Genomic DNA, 26,219 nt, shown 5'->3' with positions numbered 1-26,219 from the left:
CTATCTTGAAACACCAGATGAAAAGCTATGTACATTAAGTATGATCTCTACCGTTGTATAATCGTACCAGCACTTTAGTGCCACCATTCTAAATGAATTTCTTCCCAAAAAAGTTTTATGCCCCAGTACTAACAACATATAGACTACCCCTCCCCAAAAATATCATTTTATTTTCAAGGCTAATCAGGCATATAGATGTTTCTATCAAGAGTGGAAGCCAAAACCAAACGTTCTTCACGAGACCTTTTATTTATTCACACAGACATATACCCCCACACAATTCCATGTTTTAAAAAAAGCAAGCATGACACTAGAGTAGCAAGTCTGTGTGCATCACCATTTATTACAGTTCAAAGTCCTGAATTCAAAAAAAGATTTGTAGCAAAGGAAGCTAAATCCTTTACAATTTAACGTTTGTAATCTCTCTTTTAAATAAAATTGAGGGGGCTTGAAAAAAGGACTCGGCCATAACTTCACGACAGATTTCAACAACCAAGGGGTTTATGGACAGCAGGCTCTGATGAACCATTTCAGCGTGGGCACAGAACTCAATGACAGTTTTGAATAGGAGACATCTGGTGCGAACACATCCTTCTCTAATGCTGGTCATGCTGTACGGATGCGTCACACTCTGATGAGGTCCTTGGACTACAGCGCTCAAGCATCATTGTGGTGGCCCAACTGTCTGCGCGAGCTACAGCTTCCAGTCATGAGCATGGTGACTTGAAGTTGACAGGGAAAAAACATTCAATACCACACATCATCCACGGGTCACTCCAGAGCTCCACTGACCATTTCAAAATGCCACCAAATCAAATCCAACCTTACATTTGTTACAACAACAGTCCCCCTAGGCAGCCAATCTCAGGACATTTTTAAATACATGGTTTCCTTCTTTCCAAGTGTCAACAGTAGTGGATAATGCATGGTGATTTATATTAAGAGCCAGAAACCGCCTCACGTTGGAAAGAACAGTTTCGCATTTTCTAGATCCATATCTACTCATCTTGTTTTACCTCTCGTTGAATACTGAAAGTAAAGTAGGATGAAATGAGGAATATAGGGGAATACAGAGACCTCTTCTTCCATCCAATACAAATCAGTGTCCTTATTTCATTGTTAAAATCAGTCAAAATGCACAAATAAAGTTGCCTTTTTACTTTAAAAAAATCAATTGTAAATGTCACAACAAAAAAATGCTGGGCTCTTTTAAGATCCAATTTAGAGGCAGTCTAACTACTTTCCTTAACCCATCAGCAACCCCTGGTATTCATTCAATTAAATATATGTATATATGAAGATATATATACAAAGTCATCAGCAAAACCTTTTGTTTAAAAGTCTAATTTTTTATTATGCTTTCGTTTTAGACCCAGGAGTCTAAAGGACAACAGCTCAATGAAAAAATAAAAAAAAAGGGAGGGGGGGGGGGGGATGAAATCAGGATATTTTCCTTTTTGTTACTGATGTTTAGCTGATTTCTCTCTCATAGCTTGGTGTTGAATTCTGGCATGGTGAAAACCTCCTTTTATTGATGGTCACATGTGGTTTACTAAGACAATCTGCCTCCCTGCTTCTCCCGCATCCAGGCCTGGATACGCTCCTTTAGCTCTGGCACTGTGACACAGGAAACACACACACACACACACACACACGTAAGAAATATATATATTTGCTGAGAGTGTATGCATCAAATATGAAAGAGGGTCATCTATGGCATACTGATGTATGTATTTCAAACATATATATCGCATAATACAGTATATTACATTGAGTGTGGATGCCATAATAGAATTACAATAGTTTGTTTAAACGTTTGTGTATGTCTTCTCAATGTTGTGTGCATCATTTACCAGACTCCAGCATGCTCTCGGTGAGTTGCTGCCGGTTGAAGGGGTCTGTCGGAGAGTTTAGAAGGTGCCGCAGGATGATGGAGCGGTCCATGATGCAGCCGGACGGCAGAATCACCGGATCACTCATCAGGGTGTCCATCAGAGGGTCTATCACACAGACACAGGCAGAGAGAGGACTGATACCACCGTTCTACCTTACAGATCACCAGATTGAGACAGCAGCCAGGCTGCTACAATTATGAATGCACATTATTGTGTAGCGTACTCCTATACGTCCAATTAAACTACAGGACACACATGAAAAACTTTGCAAACATGGCATAATGCATTTCAATGTGTCCGACATAGAATTGATACAGTATGACTGACGCATTAGCTGCCTCTTGTTTTTGTTTGTTTGTATTTGTTGAAATATCCCAAAAAATAAAAACATTAGAAAGACAAGTACGCCACTTTCATATCCTGCTCCCTAACTCAAAGACATGAAAGCAGTCATGGCGAGTGATTCTATTTGTAGGCAGGGATTAAAAATAATACTCTTGGGATCACCAGTGATGTTTCTCTTTAGGGTTCTAATTGGTGACTCCTCCAAGTGGGTTTTCCCCCTCTGTTATACCTCAACACTAGGGAGAGAAGGCATCCCAAAGCTTTCCCAAAAAGTGTGTGTGTGGGGGGGGGGGGGAGACTGTGAGATGGATAGAAAGACAGCCAATCAAATAAATAGAGGTCATATTGACCTTTGAACTCATCAGGGGCATCACTGTAGTCCATCTCTGACTGGGAGTTCTTGGCCACGATCTCCTCCACTTTATCCGAGAGCAGCTTGAACTTCTCAATGGCGATGGTGGACTTGATGCCAGCCTTGCGCATCTTAGAGATGACCTCCTCAAACAGCTCCCTGCTATAAGACCTCTGGAACAAGGGAAAAAGAGACAGACCGTTTAAAAAAAGATGAGTATGGAGAGATACAGACAAAGAGAAAGAGTGTGTGATTGTGAACAGTAAACTCTGAAAAAAAGATGAGCCAGTCTCCCCGAAGGGAAATAAAACAGCCTCTTTGTGCTTTCCATAAGCATGGGGGATAATATTACATAGCATTCATCCCCCCCCTCCCCCCATCGGACCAATGCTCTGTGGAACAGGCAATTCAATATCTGGGGCTTGCTGACAGACTTTTTGGGCCGTTGCTTCCACAATTTTATTCATCATTCGGGGGAAGAAAACCCTTATGATGAGGTTAAAATGTGTGGCCGGAGCAGATCGAAATAGAAGGTTCTGGGAACTTTTCTTTCTAAACCTGACTGCCCAGATATCTTAGAACTGTGACATTTCACGTTGAGGACATTTTTTTTTTTAAAGCCTAAAGCTATACAAAGCACACCGTGTCGTCTGCAATGGCCTTGGCGAAGCGTGCGCAGTCCAGCTGCAGGTAGATATCGGTCAGCTGGTCCAGGAGCTTCTTGGGCTCGAAACCGTACTTCTCTGGGTTCTCCACCTTTAGGTCACGGCACTTGGGTCCACAGAGCTGCTGGAGGTTAAAGTTCAGCATGGCGGCCAGACGGGGTCCCAGCTCCTGTGGAGGGCAGCAATACAGACAACCTGTCAGTCATTCGCTGCATTCTTTCCATGGACTCAGCCAAGCACTGAAGAGGTGGTGGAGCTCACTTTCAATCGTGTCTGCACTCCCTCTCCCTCTCTCTCTTTCCTCTGCCACTATCTCCTTTTCCCCCTCCAGCTAAATAAAACCGGTGTTCTGACCCCCTTCCTGCGGCTCAACTTTCTCTGGGGACTATAAATACCTGAGGTGATCAGGGGGCAAAATGGCCCATCTGTACTGGCTGTAAAACACAAACCCCCTTCTGTTTCTACACCCTACAGCTGCAGCACACTACATTTATTAACGAGCATTGTTTTGTGCAATGCATACAATAATTCTTATCAATTCAATTGTTTAACCTTAAAAATGATGTGTTTACTTGAAAGCTTTATGCTTGCAAGAGTAGTGTTCAGAATATTCGCTCACATTTACAATCGCAAAATCTACTAATCACAAATCTACAATTCAATGTCATTTCCCAACTCTACAGCTCCCTAAAAGATACTGAATATTGCTGCCACTTTGAGAGGCAAAGAGACATAAGGGTGTCCCATTGTGGGATGGAGGCACTCACAGGTCTGAGGAAGGGCTTCTGGACCTGCTTAGTCAGAATGTGGAACATGTCTACAGTCTCGGTGGCCAGGGCTAGGTAGGAGCGCGAGACCCGCTCGTCCTGCGTCAGCTGTGACTGGCGGCTCTGCTGCTGCTCCTGGGGACAGACCAGAGAGAAGAGACAAGATCAGAGACAACATCAGAGACAACGTCTTTGAACTAACAACTGTGTCCGTCACACCACACAAACAGCAACTGTCAGAGAGCATCTGGACCAGATCAGCTAGTACTGTACTGTGAATTAATTAGCATTTCTACATTCCCCATAGCAACTAAACATCTATCACAGTTAATCACAACTTTTTCTCACCTAAGCCAGCTATGGTATCGTAAATGAACGTGCATTTACAATTAGAATAATTCCAATACGTAATTGTCTAATTATATATATATAACCAATGTTTAATGGGTAGATGGGTAGATTAAAATAAGGTCATGAGTGCCGGTCAGACTGTCTCCTGTAGTGTAGCCATAGATGAACTGACCCTGGGCAGCTGATCCCACTGCTCCTTGTTCTTCATCTCCTCCTGGATCTCATGGATGCGCTTCAGAGACTCCAGGCTCTCGTCCAGCAGGAAGGTGGTGTCGTTTATCAGCATGTTGATGTAGCGCACAAACTGCTTTCCAGAGCTACAGGAGAGGTGGACACACAGACAGACACATAGTTACAACTCTTACTTATAAATAATAATTATTATAAATAATATTAATATAAATCATTATTATTACTCTTTAGGCTTTGCCAGTATTGACTTGCACACCATTTCAACTATCCTTGATGGCACACTGAAAAGATGAACATGGACCCAAGCATGTAGCCTAGTGGTGGTCTACTCACTTGAACTCCTCTAGGAAGGTTCCGTGATGTGCAATGTTCTGCCACAGGCTCTTGAAGATGGTGCTGATGTGGTAGCGGATGGTGAACTTGTCATAGAACTCACTGGTGGCACCGGTGTGCTCCACATCTACAGAGAGAAAGGAGGGGGAGGGGGGGGGGGGGGGTGGTGTTACTTTCTTCTCACAACACAGCTGTTTTACAGGCCACGGTCAACAACCAAACCTCTGATTTCAAATGGCATGCGTGTTCTTATTTGCAGCAGTAGGCTCTGAAAGGCACAGTCCGTTTCTCACCAGTGTAGAACTTCATGAGAGCTGGGACCAGCTGATTGATGGCGATCGGGTGGTTCTCCATCATCTCGAAGAAGCGCTGGGTGCGAGGCTGCACCGCCGGGTTGGTGACGAACAGCACCTCCACCAGCTTGGCGATCAGGTAAGGGTTGCGGATGTAGTTCTGACTGCAGATGAAGACGATCAGGAAGGTCACGATGTCCTGTGTGCAAGGCTCGTACAGCACCTGAGGAGAGTACCTGCGCACACACACGCGCACACACACACACACACCCCAGTCAGTATCAAATCACCAGGAAGCAATGGAGTTCAAGGCTACTGTGGCACTTCAATTCGACTTCACACCATGTAATACCCAATCAAATAAAAACGTACTGCACAATGAAGAGCAGGAACTCTGCTACGTCCTCAATGTAAAACTCTGGCAGCGCTGCAAAGCTCTTGGGAATATCTGGGTTGAGAGGCAGCGTCATACTGCAGAAATAGAGGAAAGGAACAAGATTTAGTAGGAACCACACATAACTAGAAAATATAACAAGCCAATGTGCATAGAAAAACACTATAAATGCATGATTGTTCAGTACCTTTGTCTTTGACAGAAATACTTAATAAAATCTAAGTAAAAAAAAAAGAAAACCCAATATAAAAATAGTAGAAGTGCAGCATTGGCAGCAGAGGTTGTACATACTTGGGGTAGGCAGGGTCCACCAAGCGCAGGACGAGCTGGATCACCATGCTGTAGAACTGCAGGCAGCGGCGCAGCAGGTTCTCATCCAGCAGCCCAGCGTCTGCACAGGCCTTGGCGCGCACCAGTTTCTGTGGATAGAGACAGGTGGAAGGCATGTTTATCCACCATGACACTATGTGCCGGTTGAGCCTATATGAGTAGTTGTGTTTTTGCCGCCAGATCATGTAGACGAAGCTGAAGTTGTCAGGAGTATGACGAGGAGAGATGTAAAAGCTTAAGAGGCTGGAACTGCAGCAGTTGAGGAAAGGTGGTATGGAGGCCCACCTTTAGCTGGGTTTTGCATCTCTTCAGCATCTCCCTGTGGCGACTGGCCAGGGGTAAGTCCTTCCATTGGCTTTCGCTGTTTTTCAGCTCCTCCACAGTCCTGCAACACACACACACACACTTCATGAACCCTGGGGACACTCCACCACACCGAGTGTGTGGCTGTAAACCACAGCAGCCAACACATCTCAAAGAAACGTCACAAGTTTTATTTTGATTTGACCTGCATTTGAATTTCCAGACACCAGAGGGCCCTAGTGGCTCTAGCTCGAGCTGGCTGCATAACGATGGGGAAAGAGAAAAAAAGAAAAAGAAAGAAAGAAAGAAGGCAAAACATGTCCAGAAATCTGACAGTCCTCTCTCTCCTCTCCTCCCGGGGCCCGTGTTCTGGAGTGGCGGTCTTGAATGGCTGCCACTAATGCAGCGCTAACCCATATAAGCTGTTGCTCCAGGAGACGTCTGCAAACAATGCTACATTAAGGGAGCCTGAAGACGGAGAATCATTTAAAAAAATAAAGCCTCCCTCTTCTTCCACTACAGCAGGGGTTGGGGATGGGGTTCTTCAGGGAGAGTCCATTTGCTATGGGAGTACTACAGCCAATCGTATTACATGGCCTAATAGGTAAAAGCTTTGTGCGGTCCATTTTATAAAGCCAGCCATCAGGACTTCCCTAATGAGAACATTGGTTGCACAGTCAACCACGGGCATTAGCAATCCTGTTCGTGAGTACCCATATCAGTATGTAGTATTGACAAATGCGATTCTGAGACACAACAGTAAGAGTGTACACAACCCTAAATATGACATTCAGAACTTTCACTTTTAGTGAGCAGCACTGAAGCCATGCGTTTAAGCGCTGAGGGTGGCGAAGGGGGTGTGGTGGAGGAGAGGCTCCCTGTAATTCTCCAGGCTAATCTGGTCATTGTGTTCGCAGAGCCCCCACTGATTTGGACCAGCGAGTAATCCCCTTTGATCGAAAAGCTTCCCCCAACAACCTTCACATTGTCCCAGCAATGTGGATTAAATAACAAACAGTGGCTATCTTCAGAGATTAACAGGCCGTATCAAAACCATCTTGGTGTCCCTTACCATTCTAAATGAGCAGCGGTAATTTGATAGTCAGAGAGGGTTGTCTTAGGGAAGTGAGTGTGTGTGTGTGTATACCTGTTCAAGTCCCGGATGGCTCGGAGCCTGCGGATGTAGCGTCGACAGCCAGGCAGGATGGACAAGTGGTGTGCGTGCAACGTCAGGAAGAAACACTCCGTTGGAAACTTGGGCTCCGCAAATTTAGATGGGATCTCATCTGTGAACACCACAGCAGACAAGCAAGGCCTTCACATCAAATCCGAGTATTTCATAAATGCAGTGAAATGCAAGGACAGTAAATGGCCTTCTCAATTACTCAATGACAGGCATTTAATGGTAGGTTTGCTTTCAGGGAAGCAAGGTCAGTATTCGGTTGCAGCTATATTAGCAAGTCTTCAGGCTCTGGGCTCTGTTAAGCGCCGAGAGGCAATTGTATTGTTATGGCGCTATACAAATAAAATTGAATTGAATTGAATTGAATAATGGGACTTTGTAATGCTCCAGTTAAATTGATCTCTATTCAAGTTGCTGAAAAAAAAACAGCCTTTATTTAAAACTCTGTCTGATGGGAACACTGAGCACATTTCTTTTTGTAAGCAATTCCTGTTTTATGTCAACAGGAAAATGCAACACATCTAGATATAGTGTTTCAGATGAACATTGCAGCCTTTAAAGGTAGAGTCCACGATCCTGGCAAAAGGTTAATATTTGAGCTCAACAGCCAATCAATTTCCACCCCTCGCTTCTGTGCACCTGTAAATTGGCTGGAACTGTTTATTGTTCCAACCAAGCCACTTTGTTTGTTTACAAAGCCGGGACTGTATACAACCACTTTTTTTTAAGTGCACGCACTGAACAGACAACTAGAGGACCAAAACGAGGAGCAATTTGCTGAATTAGTCGAAAAACGAACTTGGATTTGAATCATGGACTGTGTTTAGTGCACTTTCTGTCTGTGTTACTCACGCAGCTCGCCCAGCCAGCCCTTGAGCTCCTCCATCGTAGCCTTGAGCCGGGTCTCCTCTGTGCTGACTTGCAGGCGACACTTGGGGTGGAAGATGTAGAAGGGGTCCACCGTCTCCAGCTTGATCTTCATGCTCAGCTGCTGCAGCACCCACAGGAAGTTCAGCATGCAGCCGTCTGTTGAGACCATCTTGTCGTCCGTCTGTGTGAGAAGATGGAGGGAGGACAAAAGAATGTGAGAGTGTCCACAGTAGAGGATGAATAAACAGCTTGTGGGCTTGTATCTGTTTAGGGTATGATAGTTAGGGTACATGTCATATGTACCACCTTGTACTGGTTTAATATGTGTTCTAAAAAATAAATAAATGATCTCCTCCTAGACAAAACAGCTGAACAAAATCTAATCAAAACAAAAGAAGCAGTAGTGCTGTCTGCCTGAATGAGACTCATAGAGAAAATCTTCTGAGTTGCATCAGACAGCCAATGAATGGATGCCCATCTCACCTGCATCTGGGCCTTCTTCACATTCCGGTTGACCAGAGCGGCCATGTAGCTGAGGGCGGCCTCCCTCGTCTCCCCGTTCAGCAGGATGTTGTGGAGGATTTTAAAAAGGTCACCCTGACAACACACATCTCAAATTAATTTCACATGTACTAGCCATCAGGGTCAAAGATCATGCATAAGAGAGATGTTGGATCAGCAACACATGAATATGAAATACAAAAACTATTTTCTGCTTGAAGGGTATCGTGTACTACCAATGAATGATTAAACAGAGGGGAAAGGGATTGGCTGATTCCCTTTATTGCTCATTAAAAGCCTGAGTCAGATCATGAGTTACGAGACTGTCTAAGAGAGTGAGTATCTGGGTACACGTGAGGAAGTGTGAGTGTGAGTGTGTGTGTGAGTGTGTGTGTGTGTGTGTGTGTGTGTATTTCAGCATACCCGGGCTGACTCCAGATAATGCTGCAGGGACTGGCTGACCACACGCGTGTTCTCCATCGTAATGGCAGGGCCTGAGAAGTACTTATCCCCCACTTTGGTCTGTAACAGGAAAGTCACACACACACAAACAGAAGTAGTCGTACACACCCTTTGCAACAGAGCACGCAGCTTATGGGTGAGTAGATGACGAGCAAGGGGGAGACCAGGCTGTGTGACTCACGTCATCCTCTGCAAACACAGACAGGCTGAAGAACACTCCAAGGAAGGACAGTCTCTGGACCTCTCGACCCCCAGCCGGGCTCAGTGGCCCCGGACACCACAGTGGGAGGTAGGTGATCTGTGTGGTACAGACGCAAAATGAAAACACTCACATGGGCACCGTCATCTCCTCCCCAATTGATGACCAGAGGATCGATGTCCTTTTTTTTGCGTTGCCAGCACTTACCAAATTGCACACAGGATGAGTCTTGCCAAACTTGATTTCACAAAGCTCAGCTAAAGCCTGTAGAGCCAACAAAACACAAGATTAAAGGAGACAAGACAGATTCTTCTTTCCTTTTTACATTTCTGAGATAACATTTTTGAGACCCATTTCCTGACATTCACAGCAGGGCTCTTGTACTTCAATAAGAGTAATGAGTGTTCTCAGCTAATCTTTCTAATGGATTTCTTCTTTGTTCTCCTGTTCAGCTCTCTAACTGCTGCATACGTGGAGCTTTGAGGCACTCAAACACTGGAATCGAATCAGGCACTGAGACATCACCATGTTCCCTCAGACTACCTTCAGCACCCACACACTCTCTCACACACACACACACACACACACGAAGGGGACCGTGCTTGCGCAGCTCAACACTAGACACCCCGTTGGCATGGTACCGGGAGGAGAGGTGCGGGGTGGGGTGGTCAGGCGACTGAAAAGTCAGATGGAGAGCAAGACAGCCAATCACAGAGAGCTGTGAGCATTTTACTTACCATCAGGGGGTACTTGAAGTTGTCACTATCAAAGGAACATTCTTTCACCGCTAAAGCGAGCCCTTGGAGGATGGGAACGAAGATCTGCGGGGGGAGAGAAGGATGACAAGAGACGCGGCGGGGGAGCCGTTAGGAGGGGAGGTGGCAGAAAAAGGAACGCACTGAAAAGACAGACAAATCTGTTTGACTGGCAAGTCAAAGGGATGCTGCCCTTTCATAAGCACATCTTAAGAGTTTCAGAGCAGCGGGAGGCACATGTAGCCTTATGTGTTTAGAGAAAACCCAAGTGACGGGAAGAATGAGAGACGGGAGGGAGAGAAAGAAAGGGAAAAAAAAAGAGGAGGGAAATGAACGAGAAACACAGCCAGCATGTGTTCCACATCACTGTCTCCTTCTTTCCTCCCGTAATCTGCTGTGCTGAATGCGCACCTGTTTGAACACCTCCTCCTCCTGGTGAGTCATGCGCAGGAGCTCTAGGATGAAACCGTAGGGAAGGTTCCGGCACAGCATGTAAGGGACCAACAGAGAAGACTGCAGCGGAGCCCTGCAACAGGGGGGTAAAGACAACACTGCCGTCAGGATCTTCTTTTTAGTCCATACATGTGCACTTGCAAACTCATACTCATACATTCTTGCACACAGATGTAGACACAAGCAGATGTACAATACTAGTAGACATAATAATATTATTAGTATGTCTAATCAATGTCAAATCAATAGTTATTCAATATCTGAAAGCCTGTACAGCCTTTACGTTAAAATAGATAAATAAATAAAATACACTTGAGCCACACCTCAAGTACAAGGAGACTCAAAAAGAACAGGTGGTTTAGTAACAGGCCACTGGGCTGATCCATGTTGGCAGGTAGCATAAGTGAACATGTGCTGAAGAAGAGCAGCTGGTGGTGGAGAGGGACTGACCTGGGCTGAGTGAGGGCGCCCTGGAGCACTAGAGCAGCATGGGAAATACACTGGGAGCGAATGTTGCTGAGCAGCTGACTGACACAAGGCTGGCTGCAAATCTGAAAGGGCAGGGAGAAAATGCACTGAGGCGTGAGGCCATGGCGGACAGGTTCACAGGACACACAGGTTCACAGGACACACACACAAACACATATGGAATTCCCCCAACAGGCCCATTTGCAGAGGATCAAGTTTCACTTTCAGTTGAATGAAGCTGCACTATGCTCCTCCAGAACATATTTTTGAAATCTGATAACAGACGATAAAACGGGCCTCAAACCACTCATTATTACCTGTGTGAAGTTGGCCCCCCGTCTCATTCAAAATATTAAAATAACACTGCTGTTCGTTTGTGCTAGGTTTGTGCTGGTTTGTGACGTAAAAATTATCGTTTGTGCTGGTAAGGATTTTGAGTAATTCAAAATTGCATTTTCTGGCATGTGACGTCACCCAGCCCCCCGTTCACGCCCAAATCTCATCAAAATAGTCCCAATCGTTAGTGCTACGTTTGTGCTGGTTTGTGCCGTCAAAAGAAATTGTTTTGCTATTATGGTTTCATAGACATTCCCGTTTGATTTTTCACACATGACGTCACTCAGCCCCCCGTCCACCTTCAAAATGCGTCAAAATGGTCTCTATCGTTAGTGCTACGTTTGTGCTGGTTTGTGCAGTCAAAAGAAATATTTGTGCAACTATAGTTTAAAAGGTATTCCAGTTTGATTTTTCTCACGTGACGTCACTCAGCCCCCCGTCCATCTTCAAATCGCGTCAAAATGGTCTCTATCGTTAGTGCTACGTTAGTGCTGGTTTGTGCTGTTAAAAGAAATGTTTTTGATACTTTACTTTTTAAGTAATTAATAAAACTTTATTTTCCCTTCTTGTTATGTAAACAGACCACTTGTTATGCAACCAGCACCCCTAGAACGTTCAAATCGTGTCAAAATGGTCTCTATCGTTAGTGCTACGTTTGTGCTGGTTTGTGCAGTCAAAAGAAATATTTGTGCCACTATAGTTTAAAATATATTCCCGTTTGAATTCTCTCATGTGACGTCACTCAACCCCTCAACCACCTTCAAATCGCGTCAATATGGTCTCTATCGTTAGTGCTTCGTTAGTGCTCTTTTGTGCTGTTAAAAGAAATGTTTTTGATACTATACTTTTTAAATCATTATTAAAACTTGATTTTGCTATGTTGTTTTGTTATGTAACAGCCCTCTGTCAACGTCAAAATGTCATACAAATAGTCTCAATTGTTTGTCCTAAGTTTGTGATTTTTTTCTGCTATATTTGTACCAATTAGTAAATGTTTATAAACTATTGTGAAGTGATAAAATAATAGGGATATGTGAATGAATGAATCCCAAAAGGATTTGTATGAAGGCCACTGATTGTCCGGTAAGAACAGATGATGTCAAAGTCCTAATAACAAAATAAGAACGGTATGTATTTCAAACGCACACTCTCAAGATATGGATGGCAGGATGAACGTGATTTGACTGATGAACACGCTAATGATGACGCTCTCCTCCAGCTTCTGTATTGACAACAACTGGACAGGTGGGTCAGTCAGGGGGGGTGCGGGGGACCATGAAACCGGACTTGGGATAGCCAGTGAAGGTCAGGGTCTCTATGGAACTCTGGGATCAAGTGATTGGGTGACCTCTCTATCGTTCCCCAATCCCTTTTGACCTGCACAACGGGGTGTACAGCTGGAAGCCGCTGGTAGAGAGCAGGTTTTTGAAGAGGAGTAATGAGCGACAGGATTACTGAACACCACAATAAAAGGTAAGATATAGCACCCAACATTACAATTGTGCCGCTACAATTACTTTTAATACGGAGAATGGCATCTCCGGCCTTGCCATGGGTGTCGGTAGGGAAATGACTAGGGGAGCCAAAAACTCCTTAGTGCTGCTTGAACGTTTTGCGCTAGGAGTAGCCTACGAGGGCACATCGTCACAGGGGAAAGGGCGTGAGGAGTCAGACACGAGGAGACAAAGGCAAACAAACACAGGAAGAAAGAACACGTGACAACACAAGGGAGACAAAGTTATAAAACAGAAAAAGGGCAGAGCACAGACCTGACAATAGTATCGCAAACATTTATTTTAACAGCACAAACCAGCACAAACCTGGCACAAACGATAGAGACCATTTTGCCGCGATTTGAAGGTTGAAAGTGTGGGCTGTGTGCATAACAAGAGGGCAAAATCAAGTTTGAATAATGACTTAAAAAGTATAGTATCAAAAACATTTATTTTAACAGCACAAAAGAGCACTAACGAAGCACTAACGATAGAGACCAGATTGACGCGATTTGAAGGGGGTTGAGTGACGTCACATGAGAGAATTCAAACGGGAATATATTTTTAACTATAGTGGCACAAACATTTCTTTTGACTGCACAAACCAGCACAAACGTAGCACTAACGATAGAGATCATTTTGACACGATTTGAACGTTCTAGGGGTGCTGGTTGCATAACAAGTGGTCTGTTTACATAACAAGAAGGGAAAATAAAGTTTTATTAATTACTTAAAAAGTAAAGTATCAAAAACATTTCTTTTAACAGCACAAACCAGCACTAACGTAGCACTAATGATAGAGACCATTTTGACGCGATTTGAAGATGGACGGGGGGCTGAGTGATGTCACGTGAGAAAAATCAAACTGGAATACCTTTTAAACTATAGTTGCACAAATATTTCTTTTGACGGCACAAACCAGCACAAACGTAGCACTAACGATAGAGACCATTTTGACGCGATTTGAAGGTGGACGGGGGGCTGAGTGACGTCATGTGTGAAAAATCAAACGGGAATATCTATGAAACCATAATAGCAAAACAATTTCTTTTGACGGCACAAACCAGCACAAACGTAGCACTAACGATTGGGACTATTTTGATGAGATTTGGGAGTGAACGGGGGGCTGGGTGACGTCACATGCCAGAAAATGCCATTTTGAATTACTCAAAATCCTTACCAGCACAAACGATAATTTTTACGGCACAAACCAGCACAAACCTAGCACAAACGAACAGCAGTGTTATTTTAATATTTTGAATGAGACGGGGGGCCAACTTCACACAGGTCTCATTATTCACGCCATTCCCTTGTTCTGAGAAGCTAATTCGTTACCCCAATTGAACGGTTTAATCTTTCAATTTTTCACGTGTGCTTGCGTGGTTATGGGTTTGTGGGTTCAAACTTAATCAAGACAAGGGAACATCAATGCAGCAACACATTTAGCGAACAAATTGCATTGGCTGGCTGTCTCATTCCACAGTCATCTCAGCTCAGAAATTCCCACTGCTCTCATCAAGTCATCAAATTCATCACAAAAAACACTTTCAAGTCTACACTGATCGCTCCACAATGCTGCAAACAAAAACCACTGAACAGTGGAACTGGGGCCAACGCCAGGGTGTGTGTGGGGATGTGTGAGGTGTGGGGTGTTTGCTACCTTGGGGGCCTTCCTCTCCTCCATGCCCACACTGTCGAAACGCTCTATGAGGTAGTTCAGCATCTCCGTCTCCTTGCACGCCTCGATGGTGAAGCGGTCACTGACCGAGTCCGACACCGACACCCCTCCTGAGGCACCCAGGCTGCAGAGGGGGGAAAGCCAAACAATACAATTCAAATGAACAAGTCAAACAAGCATGACAGCAGAGGGGAAAACACAACAGCAAGAGCAAAACTGACCTTGAGAGAACAGAGGGAGAGAGCGTATGAGAAAACGGAATGGGAAGAAAAAGAGAGTGCGAAATAACGGGTTGAGAGAGAGGGCATTCTTACTTTCCTCTGAAGGAAAATGTCTTTTTTATTTATTTCCCTGCTGTGCTGTAGACAAACCCCTCCTAGCCTTGTTGTTGCATACTAGAGGGAGCCATCACAATCTGCCAACATCACCATTTACATTCTGACTGCAGTTCCTGTTTTTTCCATCACGCACAACAAACACTGAATCTGATGCAGGAGAAATGTTGAATGCGTAGAGGCTTTCTGGAGCTGCTTGCAAGAGTAATCTGGTCTGCATCAGCACATCAAACACTCACACTCACACACACACACACACAGCGCATAATCAAAGGTGCCACAAGAACGCCCGCGGAACGGCAGGATCTTGTGACAAATGCGTGGTTAGTGGAGGATTTTCACAGGCACACTGGAAGCCTGGCCAGAGAGGATGAGATGCGATGCTTCACTCCACAGCAAACCAGACCTACGTTAGTGATGTTACTGATCAACAAACACCCAGCAAAAACTACTTGTGACGCCTCACGATTTCACAACAAGGCCAGAAAATGTCCGTTAATCTAATTTGTAGTCTACAGTCTCTCTCATTTCTGTGTGTCATGAGAGCATCAAAAACATCCACAAAAAGCTCAGCATGGAAATACCAATAATCTCCAATAAAAAAAAAATAGATAACAGATATGAACAATGGCTCACTAAGTGAAACGCAGGTACTTTGCTAGCTTTCCATCAGACATGAAATGAAAGCAGAACAACGGAAGAATTGCTAATCGCTAACAAGATGCTAGCGGCTAAACCTAGTGAAACAATTGAAATTAGCTTACTTTGACACTATGACAAACTAGTGAGTCAACAACTTTCCTAACACAGTCAAACATCAAGCAAGTGCAACACAAGACAAAGCAAGACGGCAAATAAGTTACAAGTCCGGCAGAGAGTTGTACCCAGGCGGCTTCCAAAAAATGACATAGCGCAGTAATATGCCTACGGACCCTGGTATGGCATTGGCACAGAGGCCATTCTCCATATTAAACGTCATTGTTACGCCCACATTTTTTAAAGCTGTTATTTGATGTTAAGGTAAAATTGCTAATCCTATCGCTAACCCTAAAGTACAATTGCTAAATACTGTTACTTTAAGTTAAAACAAACTCCTTAATGAAGGCCAGGGGCAGCAGACAAGCAGCCTTGCACCTGCCCTTGCACTTGACTGGAGATGGCTCAGGGAAGTGGGCTCTCTTGGCCCCCGCTATCTAAGTGCCCAACACTGGAGGACAGCCTTGATGTGGGCACCAGCTCTGTTAGTGGCCAGGCAGCACGCGCAAGCATGCATGGCACACACAGGGGAGGGCGACCCGCTCTGACACGAGCAGTGGGCACCGGTACCTGGAGCCAAACTGCACCCGAGAAAAATCCTCCTCTTCCTCTTCAAGTTCTTCATCGCTACTGTTGGGAGACATGTCGGAGAGTGCAAAGAAGAGGAGGGAGAGGGGGCTTGGCCGCCGAGAGAGCCAAGAGGACAGACAAAAGCAGGAGCGACAGATGACAAGAACAAAGGAAAAAAACAGAATAAAGATAGAGACCACAAAAAAAGACAAAAGAAAAACAGCAGGTTCAGGGATGGAGCAAGGCATGATGGGAGGGGAAAAGGGGCGTTCCAATGACTAATTGTTATGATGCACTGGTCAGGAAAATAGGAAATTAATTAAATACCAGGTCACTTTATTAGTATACAGCCATTTATAATGTCTGCACTGTATTATGCCTTTCACGGTATTAGGTTATTCAAATTCATCCATGACGCAAAACGTTTCCATTCACATAAAATCTTAACCATTTCTGTAGTCGCCTATATTTAATTCATGCACTTTACAAACACCACAGGCATCTTTAAGGCATCTCTGTTAGTACTGAAACATTAGCTGGGGGATGATGACATTTCAGGAGTATTTCACAAAGCAAGATTTCTGCATCAGTGTAATCACTGTCATCACTTCACAGCGATTCTGAAAATCCAGACCAAATGTCCTGTGGGGATCCTGCTTTGTGAAAAACACCTTTAAAAGTAAAAACCATCTTGAAATGTCTTCCTTTTTTCATTTAGAAGGGAGGGAGGGTTAGATATTCTTGCAAACTGCATTCGTGGCCTCTTGTACACAAATGTAACCAGCATCACTCAGCAATGATATCACGGTGCAGTACACACAAGGAACCGTGTAAAAATTACATTCGCTACAGCTCAGCCAACAAAGGGTAACGGAAGGTTGGGGGGTGGGAGGATGCTCGTTAGCTGGATTAGACGTTTTAGTTGCCACTGCCTCACACTGCAAATACAATCGGGCGGTACCTAGAGGGCATCCTGGCGGCGAGGGCAGTCCGTCTAGCCCTGGCACTAGGTGAGCTGGGTGGCAGCAGGGGTAGGGACATGGAGCTGGGGTGCACCTGCTGGGGGGAACTGAGGGAGGCCGGCAGGGGGCTGAAGGAAGGGCCCTGTCCAGGACTGAGGGGCCCGGTGGACCTGGGGCTAGGGCTAGGGGGGATGGTGGAGGTGGAGGCCCAAGGGGAGTTGAGGGAGTAGGGCCTGTACCGCTGGGAGATGGGCAGTGGGGGGGTGGGGGTGCCCAAGACTGGGCGGAGAGGTGGCGGGTCAGTGGGAGAGAGGGGGGAGGTGGGAGTAGTGGCCGAGGAAGGGGTAGAGGCAGACGACGGAGCACTCATTCGGGCTGGGTTCAGTGCCAGGGGATGAGGACTACACCCATACAGACTGGAAACAACAGTGAAGAAGAGATTTGGCACAAAGAAAACAGAGCACAACACATACACAGAGGTGATATAACAAAAGGTTTACAATAAGAATAAACAAAGGAAATAATGGTGAAAACCTCCACAACACTGTAGTGCTGGGTGAGGACACACACAGGGAATCTGGAAGGTGAAGGGTCGGTAAAGCCATCCGGAGTGGGACAGCACTTGCCTGGATAGAGAGCTGGCACCAAAGGAGCCGGCACAGGGCATCATAGGACTGCTGCCCTGGCTGGAGGGCGGCTGCAGGGTCAAGTGGTGGTCAGGGGATTTGGCAGCGGTGATTGGCTGAGACGTGGCGGTCAGGCTGGCAAAGGGGTTGTGGACCCGGGCCTGGGTGGACATCATGAGAACCTCCATCAGGATTTGGCCGATAAGGTCTTTGAAATCCGAGTAGACTGGGAAGGGGGCAAGTAAAGAGAAAGGGGGCATGAATTAGGACCATGACGCAACAGCATCTCAAATATTTCCCAATGGCCTGCTTAAGTGCTGGACAGCGGTCCAACAGGACCAGCCACTGTCTTAGTTGCATTGCAAAATACATAATGTACGTTGCCAAGTATTCATTCAGCAGACACATCTATCTAAAGTTTGGTTCATTCTCTCAAACTCCACATAAGCCTGATATAGCAGAGCATCATATCTGCCAGTGGAAAGTGAGCATTTAGATTTATTTTTTTGCCCCTCCGTGTCCCCGTCTCACCATCTTTTGGGTTCTTCTGCTGGAACTCGGCAGCTAGGGCTGGGAGGAAGATGACGTCACGGTCCTGCTCCTTCCAGGACACGCGCAGGATCTTACAGATGAGCTGCAGGGCCTCCTCCTCAGACACATCAGGGTTGGATGAGGACTCCTGACATGGGTGGGTGGGTGGACGGACATACAGACACACACACACACAGACACACACACAGACAGACAGACACAATTAGCCGTTGAGCTTTATTCCCAATACTGGCTATGGCTGTTTATGCTCCAGTGCATATATTGGAGCGGTGGTGTTGACGGGGTGGAATTTATGAGGCTGACATTTACACTGGAGTCCAGGACCGAGTAGCAGATTGGTTCAATCTTTAATAAGAACAGCTGTGCTCAGGCACAGTCAACAAGCTGTCGTGTGAGGCAAGACTGACGTTGGTGCTGTACACACCAGACCATGCACATGTCTACCTGCATCATGGTTTCAGAAAACAAACCTGAAAAGGGATGGTGTTCTGTGTGATGAAGCACTTTGCCTTTTTTATATCAAGTTGATTAGATTACAAAATTACATATCTGTTATATAATCTGAAGTTACTTTCATCAGTATCGGCAGGCAATGACGTAATGCAACATTATGTGTGCCTTCTCAGATATGAAAACCAATCACGCTCTTGGTATATTGGCTATTCACGTCTTTAGCTCAAAGGCCAATGAACTTTCCTTCGATGTATTGAAGCGCCTGTATTATTCGAAGCTAAAGCATGGACACACTGGTTCAAAAATAATTTAGTGGGATCAGTGTTATGAGGCTGAGCTTTGCTTTAGTTAAAGTGTAGCTGAAAGACAATTATGCTACATGCAATTCCAAATTCTGGGCAAATTTACACCTTGAGAAAATCTAGGATTTTAATCCATGCTTATTAAATCATTTAGGCAACAGTGTATCAGTAGTTACCATAAAAGAGTAACCAAAGTTCTCTACACTTTATTTAACGCTCTCTGTGTAGCATATATTTCCCTAACAGGGATCATTGCCCTTTGGTCAGTCTGGGGGAAAGAGGGGCCAACCTTCTCAGTGAGGTTCCTCTTCTCTCGGCGATCACTGTCTTCGACCTCCATGTTCTCGATTCCTGAGTCCACATCCACCTGGGACATGCTGAAAGACACAGGGATAAGTAAGGGCACATAACACTTCGAAAAAAAAAAAAAAAAAAGAACTCGTGCTTTCATCTGAGAGCTCATCAGTAGTGATATGCAACTGTTTTCACAACTTGTGCATTGCAGAAATGATGTTCCTTTTCCAGCGTTTCTTTTATTATTCTATAACGTTATCTTGAAGCACTCATCATCCTTCACATTTCAGTATCATAGCTGAAGAGAACGGTCAAACTGTATGAAACAGGCTTTTTGCCCCCATGACAGACGAATGACTCCCTTCATGCAATACTGCACTACCCGGCTGATAAAGGAAGAAAGGGATGCGCTGGGGGAGCTCCCTGCCGTGTCACTCACTGGACCCACACCAGTGGAGTTATTCCTTTGCTGCTACTTACCTCTTTTCACAGGAGGCAGTGTCAATGTCCATGCTTTGGGATCGGGACAGGGTCTGCGACTGGGTTTCCAGGCTGTTGGAGGGCGAGCTGGACAGAGAGCTGACACCCTCGCTGCTCTGGCTGCGATACGCCACCCCTGCAAGCACAAACACCAGTGAGCTGAATATCAGCTGAAATGCACACACTCACATGGGATTCATAATATGTCATTCAAATATTGACTGCATTAACTGATTATTTCAAGTGTTTAAATGAAGCAAAGAATACACTATGGTATTTTGTGAAGAGTTGCATAATTGCAGTGTTACTGCACCTCACAGGCTCATCATATCCATCAGTATCCAACGAATAGCAATTAATCTAGCAGGGATTCTGGGCATGTGATCAAACCCTGACACATAAAATACAAGAGTCATAGGACATGACACACAAGAGTCCCTGTGTTACATACAAATGTGGAGAAATGATCTACACATTCTTGGAACCCAAGAGATTTGCTTCAAGCCACCTGGCAACCTGTGTCACAACAAAAGCCGGTCTTGTTTGCTTGGAACAAACACTGACATGCCCAGAGGCCATCTGGGCACAGTGACATGGTCTTCCAGAGAAACAAGGGCATCTAAATGCATCTAACTACTAAGTAGCCCCAATCGAACCTAAGTGTATTTTTAACTGCTTGGAGTGAATGGCCTTAGACAACAACAACATCCCAAACGCATTGCCAGACTTTGCAGCTGTACCGTCAGTGGTTTATTGGCCAATGGATTTCTAAAAATGACACTGGCTTTTCTTACTTGCTTACTTCTCCTGCTCCTATTCTCTGATGGTCCGTTTTAGAAACTAAATCTAAAATCCATTTTCATTACAGCTCCCCTATTGTTCCTTCTGTCCCTGCATACAACCGGGTGCAGCCTTTTTTCCAGAAAGTACCTGCGCTCTTCTCTTACTGGAGTTGACAGGGCAATAAAAAAAGCAGACCAGGCTCTATTGTCCTGGTTCAGATTCTAGAAAGGCGAAGCCAGTCCTGTTTTTTCAGAATCATGAAGCCTGATAATGAGTGGACTGTACAGGTCAATTTCACAAACTCTAATGAGCTGAAAGACCCATTGGGTCCAGGCTAGCCTGCATGATGGGATTTTTCACAGGACTTTTACACATGGAGTATTATTATACCACTATCCACTTACAACACTCGCTCACTTACTAGTCTGACTAGGCCCCGTCCATACAAAAGTGAAAATAGAGATTTGGAGAAAACTAAGAAGTTTTGTGGCATTTTGGCCTTGCGTCCACATGACAGCTGTTTTTGCAGCCTGAAAATGTATACCCAAAGACAGCCCTTAAGTTTTCAGTGTGGAACGGGGCTCTTTGAAAACGATGACAACACAGCCCTCCCTTTATTCTCCATGAAGTTTCAATCTTAGCTCCGCCCTCCAAAGTCTCCACCATGGCATCCGTGTCAATGAATAGATCATCTATTTTTGATTGTCAGCCAACATGGTTATCAGCCAATTTGTTCCATTTCTACAATGATGTAATCTCCAGTTTCAGAAACAGCAGTGGCCAAAGCCTTTTCTGGGTTCATTTGAGATAAAGTGATGCTAAATTCTAGCAACCTAAGGCAGGGTAAGTTAACTCGAGAAATTTTGTTCGCCCAAACCAGGTTTACCTGCTGATTTATTAGCGCCATTGTTCTAATAGTAATTCTTGTTTGGTTGTAGGCTATAACTTCCATAACAACCTTGCTTTCACTTGCTTTCGTGTTTCCAAGCAGACAAGGATGAGTTCTTAAAACCTTTCAAAAATGCTAAGGAAAAACAACATTTTCGAAACATTCCACTGTCATGTGGACAGGGCCTTAGCTTACAATAGAGGCCTTCCTATTGGGTCAAAGAGCAAAAGCAGCTACAAAGCTATTGACATACTTATAAGACCCATATTAGCTTCATATACAAACACCTTACTGTGACATAGGTGTTTTTAAACAGTCTTACACCTAGAATAGACAGGTGAGAAACTAGGTCCAGTCCATCCACTCGGCCTGAGCTGAACTCTGTCCCATAGAGAGATGTGCTGAGCCTGCTACTGTATGACTCTGCACTTTCCCTTCAGAGCGACAGCACAATTATCCTTCACCAGCAGGACGCAGCAGGTAACCTCTGCTTCAGCAGACAACTGATCACACCTTATGACTACGTATTATCCCCACACAGGCTTTGTGCATCTAGTCTTGTAAGCATCTATATAAACATGGTACTTCTGTAGCGAAGAAGTAAGCAAGGCCAGTGGCTGAAGATATGGATACGATATGAAGATATTTGGCCCTTTTACTCATGATTCACCAGCATCCCAACTGCTCAAGTTAGACATGGAAAAGACTATATCATTGGGATAATGACTGTAAACATCATATGTGAAAAGTAGTTTTACTTTCACTGTGGAACCAGGAAAAGTGAGGTTAAAGTCAGATGGTGATTAGACTGCTTTGTTCGAGGTTGATACAGAGAAGAACAATAGTTTCCTGGAAAAAGAAAATAATTACACTCCTTCAGATCTTCTAAAATTAGAGTCTTTAGTACAGTTTAAATCAGAGAAGCGGCAGAGAAAGACAAACCACTGAATGGGGCTTTCCCTCATAACACATATTTCAGCTCAGTGGCCACAAAAACAAGAAACTTGAGAGCTATGCCAGAGGCATGTAAAACCAGGAAGATGATAACAATTAACAGAGTATCAATTTCAAGTAGTGGTGTGAATGTAGTAAGGACACTGTCAGTCAAGTAGAAGGGAGACACAATTACTCACCATGTATTCTAAAACTGTATTTCATTGTTATCAAGTAAATCAACAGAGACCATTGAATATGCCAAATCCCACGGGGGGTGTTGTTTACAAGGTATACTAAATTAAAAAGGTCACAACAGAGGATAAAAGCTACATGCTCCATGTCACTAATTAAGAGTGAACCAACTTCAGCACTTTTACCTGAGGCACCCATCGGGGAGGTGGCAGGGGTGGTGATGCTTTGGGTGTTCAGGCCCAAAGTGTGAGATGGAGCAGATGGCATGGGCTGTGGCGGGGCTCCTGAGGGGCCGGGCAGAGGCCCCGGAGGGGTCTCTCTCTGTGGGGACGTAAGGGGCGTGCTTAGAGGGGTGCTGGGTTGAGACGTCTGCCCCCCTGCCAGCCGTGCCAATCGCCTCCTACGGATCTGTTAAACGCACAAACACCAGGTCAGGTTAAATCAGATGCCAGTTCCATTACTGTGCCATGTGTCACAGACCCACCTCTCCAGATCAATACCTAAAACATGACCTATTTAAATAGTTGTTTGTTGGCAAAGCTTACATTGCTGTTAGGAAAAGTAGAGGGAAGTAATTTTGCTTAAGCACACTACAACCTGTTTTCAATAACAGCACAGGCCTATTTTTTCCCCTACAACATGGTCCTCATGGGGATAGGTAAGAGAATAAAGTGTAAGAAGTCAGTGCTCCCTTTAGCACTTGGATAACTATAAAAAAAGATATAAAAACGAGGGGTAATGCAAGAGAGAACAGAATTCCTCTCCAGTTCAAGACTAAAATCCACCTTTGTGCTATTTATATAAAACCCTATGGTCGAGTTCTGTCATATGCATAACGTAAGGAAAGATAGGGGGATAACATAACACAGTCCTCTCAAGCAAAGGCACGGTTGATGAGTGGACTGATCATGATAATTATTCATTTGATTTGATGAGGGGAAACACCTCTGTCGGAATAATATGTCGGATTGTATCTCAACTAGTATCTAGTGAATAACGAGCTCGTTGAACTAATTTACTACATTTGTCGAGAGAAAACAGACACCTCAAACAAAACATGTCTCAAGTTTTTTTTAAAGAGAATACGAAAATGCAAATACACATAGGCATAGGATAGTATGTTAGTTCTTGATTGGAATTAATATTGTGGAGACGTGCAAAATCTGAAAACCTTAAGAGTGCGGAATCATGATTACATTTTCATAATTTTCGTATGAATTACAACACACTGTATGAGACGACAACTAAACCGTTCATTGGTAATGGATAATGTGCATAGCTTGTCGTGAATGAACGTGACATGTCCTATCAAACGACACTACAATCCTTAGAAATATAGCTAACTTACCAACCTAGCTTTCTAGATGGCAAACATAACATTTTGGTTTTCAGCGAATGTGACTAAGAAAATACATGGCAGCAGAGAAATGCAAGACACTATCATGTTTTTGTCTGAATCTGAGGTTACGAAGAATACATTTCCCCGTAGCCATCCAAAATGCAACAAAGATGGACTTGTTTATTTGTCTTGGCGTTAACTAGCATAGCTTGCTAGCTATGACCAACGAAAGAAAGCTAAACGTGATCATAGTGAGCTAATACATACAACTTGATTATTTAAAATAAAAGTACACACATATGACATGATGTTGACATATGGTGATGTATCCTACATCACCCGGAGAATATATTTCTAATCCCAACAAATAAAAATGAAGAGTTTCCTTTCGAACCCAAACCCTTAGCTGGGTAACTCAGATAGCTGGCTAGTTAGCCATCGGCTAAAAGCTACTGTATCATGCTAGCGAACTAGCTTACAGGGAATACCCAATGGCTCGACAGAGGAAAAAGGTGACAATGACATGCAATCAAGCCCATAGTATTGTGAAGGCAATTAGTATACAGCAAGGGCGAAATCAATACTCTTTCTTATGTAAAAATAACGTTACGATGAGAAAGAAGAGTGACCTTACCTCGTCGGCACTGAGCTCTTCCATCGTCTTCCTTTTAATTTTAGCTAAATAATTTTGCTAGCCAGCCAGCTAGCTATCTTATAATGGCCAAAAGTGCATAGTCCACTAAGTCAAACAAAGAGCAATAACGTTAAACCTTGATTGTCTTGCTATAATGTTTAAAATAAAAGGAGAGACACATGTACAGTTTCTTGTTGGGATGCTTTCCTAACCGAATTCTATGAAGAATGAAACAAACACAAAAGTATTATTCGTCAAAGCCAGTCAAAACACCATCGCGGCCATTTTGGATATCAGATCACGTGACTTGGGACAGATTTCAAGATGCGGCAGTCCTCTGAGGTCATCTGAGAGGTTGGCCTAAATTAACATGATTGCAACATATTTGGCTACACGATCATACACGTAGCCAGGGTGATTTTGGTGTCTAAAGGAATTATCCCATTAACAGAAATACAGAAATCATTTCTTGGCCTAATCGTTTTTAAGCTAATGCCAACAGGTCCTCAAAAAGACAATGCAGACAGAACCTTCATCAAAAGTCGACCTGCAAAACAGGCTGTTTAAAACAGCACCTGAAATAGCCTACTTTCAAGGCTACCTTGACGAAGTTAGAATTTCAATATTGGTCAGTGCTGTAATGCAATAGGTTATGATAGAACCATCAATCTACTAATGTTATTTGTGCTGTATGATTTGAGGTAAATAATGTATATCTTCGTAACAATGAAATTAACAACTAGACAAAAAACTAATTCAGAAATATTTCATACCTCAGGCATAAAAAAAAACAAAAGCTTTTCTATTTTGACTAAAGATATTGTGTTTTTCAGTTGATATACTTTCCAGAATATGCAACAATCTCTTCAAAATACATTGCTTAGGATAGAGCTAAACTGTAAATTGTACATCTTGGCTGCCATGTAAAGTCATCCTCTTAGCAAAAGTAAACAATCTGATAATATGACAATCTCATAATATGTTCTAACACTGATGAAATGTGGCACCGAAAAAATATTTTATTTGATTGTTTGAATTTGTTATTTATTTGGTAAATGGGTAGGAAGAGCCAGTGAATGGTCAGAGACTGGATACCACTCAGACTTAATTGACTGCAGGTGCACACAATGGGAATCACAACTATTGTTTATGTGTTCTGAGTGTGTAGTGTATGCTGGGTGCATCAACTTAAATAGACCCCCTTCCCATTAAATGTGTTTGTGTGTGTGCGTGAGAATGAGGGGTATTTTGAAGAAGGCCATTGCATATCATGTCATAAATGGTAGACTTTTTATTGCAATTATGACAAATTGAAATTCACTTAATCATACAATTGCAACCAATGTGTTGCAAAACTCCATATAAAAACATATTTTAATAATCTGTTCAATATCACATGAGATAGACCTATTCCAAAACAACAAGTAAACAAACCTCAAAACAACTGCCAAATATTGGCTGTGGCTAATACGCAACTGTGCAGAGTAGACAGTCTATC

The 26,219-nt window shown here is 43.9% G+C and overlaps 1 protein-coding gene across 3 annotated transcripts; it reads right to left on the bottom strand.

Annotated features, from left to right (window-relative positions):
* Nucleotides 1-230: 230 nt before the first annotated feature.
* ube4b (ubiquitination factor E4B, UFD2 homolog) lies at nt 231-25,000 on the bottom strand. 3 transcript variants are annotated; one of them, XM_080854044.1, is made up of 29 exons: nt 24,722-25,000; nt 22,934-23,156; nt 19,949-20,084; nt 19,464-19,551; nt 18,399-18,546; nt 17,868-18,093; nt 17,241-17,657; nt 16,280-16,387; nt 14,601-14,742; nt 11,094-11,194; nt 10,602-10,716; nt 10,173-10,256; nt 9,643-9,699; nt 9,418-9,534; nt 9,198-9,296; nt 8,757-8,870; nt 8,256-8,454; nt 7,368-7,506; nt 6,203-6,302; nt 5,879-6,006; nt 5,566-5,664; nt 5,194-5,429; nt 4,901-5,027; nt 4,548-4,692; nt 4,025-4,159; nt 3,235-3,426; nt 2,591-2,765; nt 1,854-2,000; nt 231-1,617 (listed from the first exon to the last, which is right to left on the bottom strand). In XM_080854044.1, exons 1-29 carry the CDS (start codon nt 24,743-24,745, stop codon nt 1,553-1,555), a joined length of 4,086 nt encoding a protein of 1,361 aa, XP_080710170.1. In that variant the 5' UTR covers nt 24,746-25,000; the 3' UTR covers nt 231-1,552. The 3 variants fall into 3 exon arrangements, with proteins under 3 accessions (XP_080710170.1, XP_080710171.1, XP_080710172.1); XM_080854045.1 differs by having other exon boundaries at nt 16,280-16,339; XM_080854046.1 differs by having other exon boundaries at nt 16,280-16,336.
* Nucleotides 25,001-26,219: the final 1,219 nt, after the last annotated feature.

This window comes from Sprattus sprattus (assembly GCF_963457725.1).
Source record: "Sprattus sprattus genome assembly, chromosome: 16".
In the NCBI taxonomy this organism is placed as follows: Eukaryota; Metazoa; Chordata; class Actinopteri; order Clupeiformes; family Clupeidae; genus Sprattus; species Sprattus sprattus.
The sequence above is the reverse complement of the archived record's forward strand: the minus strand, read 5'-3'. Positions and strand labels throughout refer to the sequence as shown.

Bases quoted from the DNA above. Each gene is read 5' to 3' on its own strand.
- ube4b (XM_080854044.1), bottom strand. From the start codon at position 24,745: ATGGAAGAGCTCAGTGCCGACGAG. The intron at 17,658-17,867 runs GCAAGTGCTGTC...TGTTGTTTCCAG, and splicing joins GGTGCCAGCTCTCTATCCAG to TCTGTATGGGTGTAGTCCTC. The intron at 10,717-11,093 runs GTCAGTCCCTCT...CCCCTGTTGCAG, and splicing joins GGCGCCCTCACTCAGCCCAG to GGCTCCGCTGCAGTCTTCTC.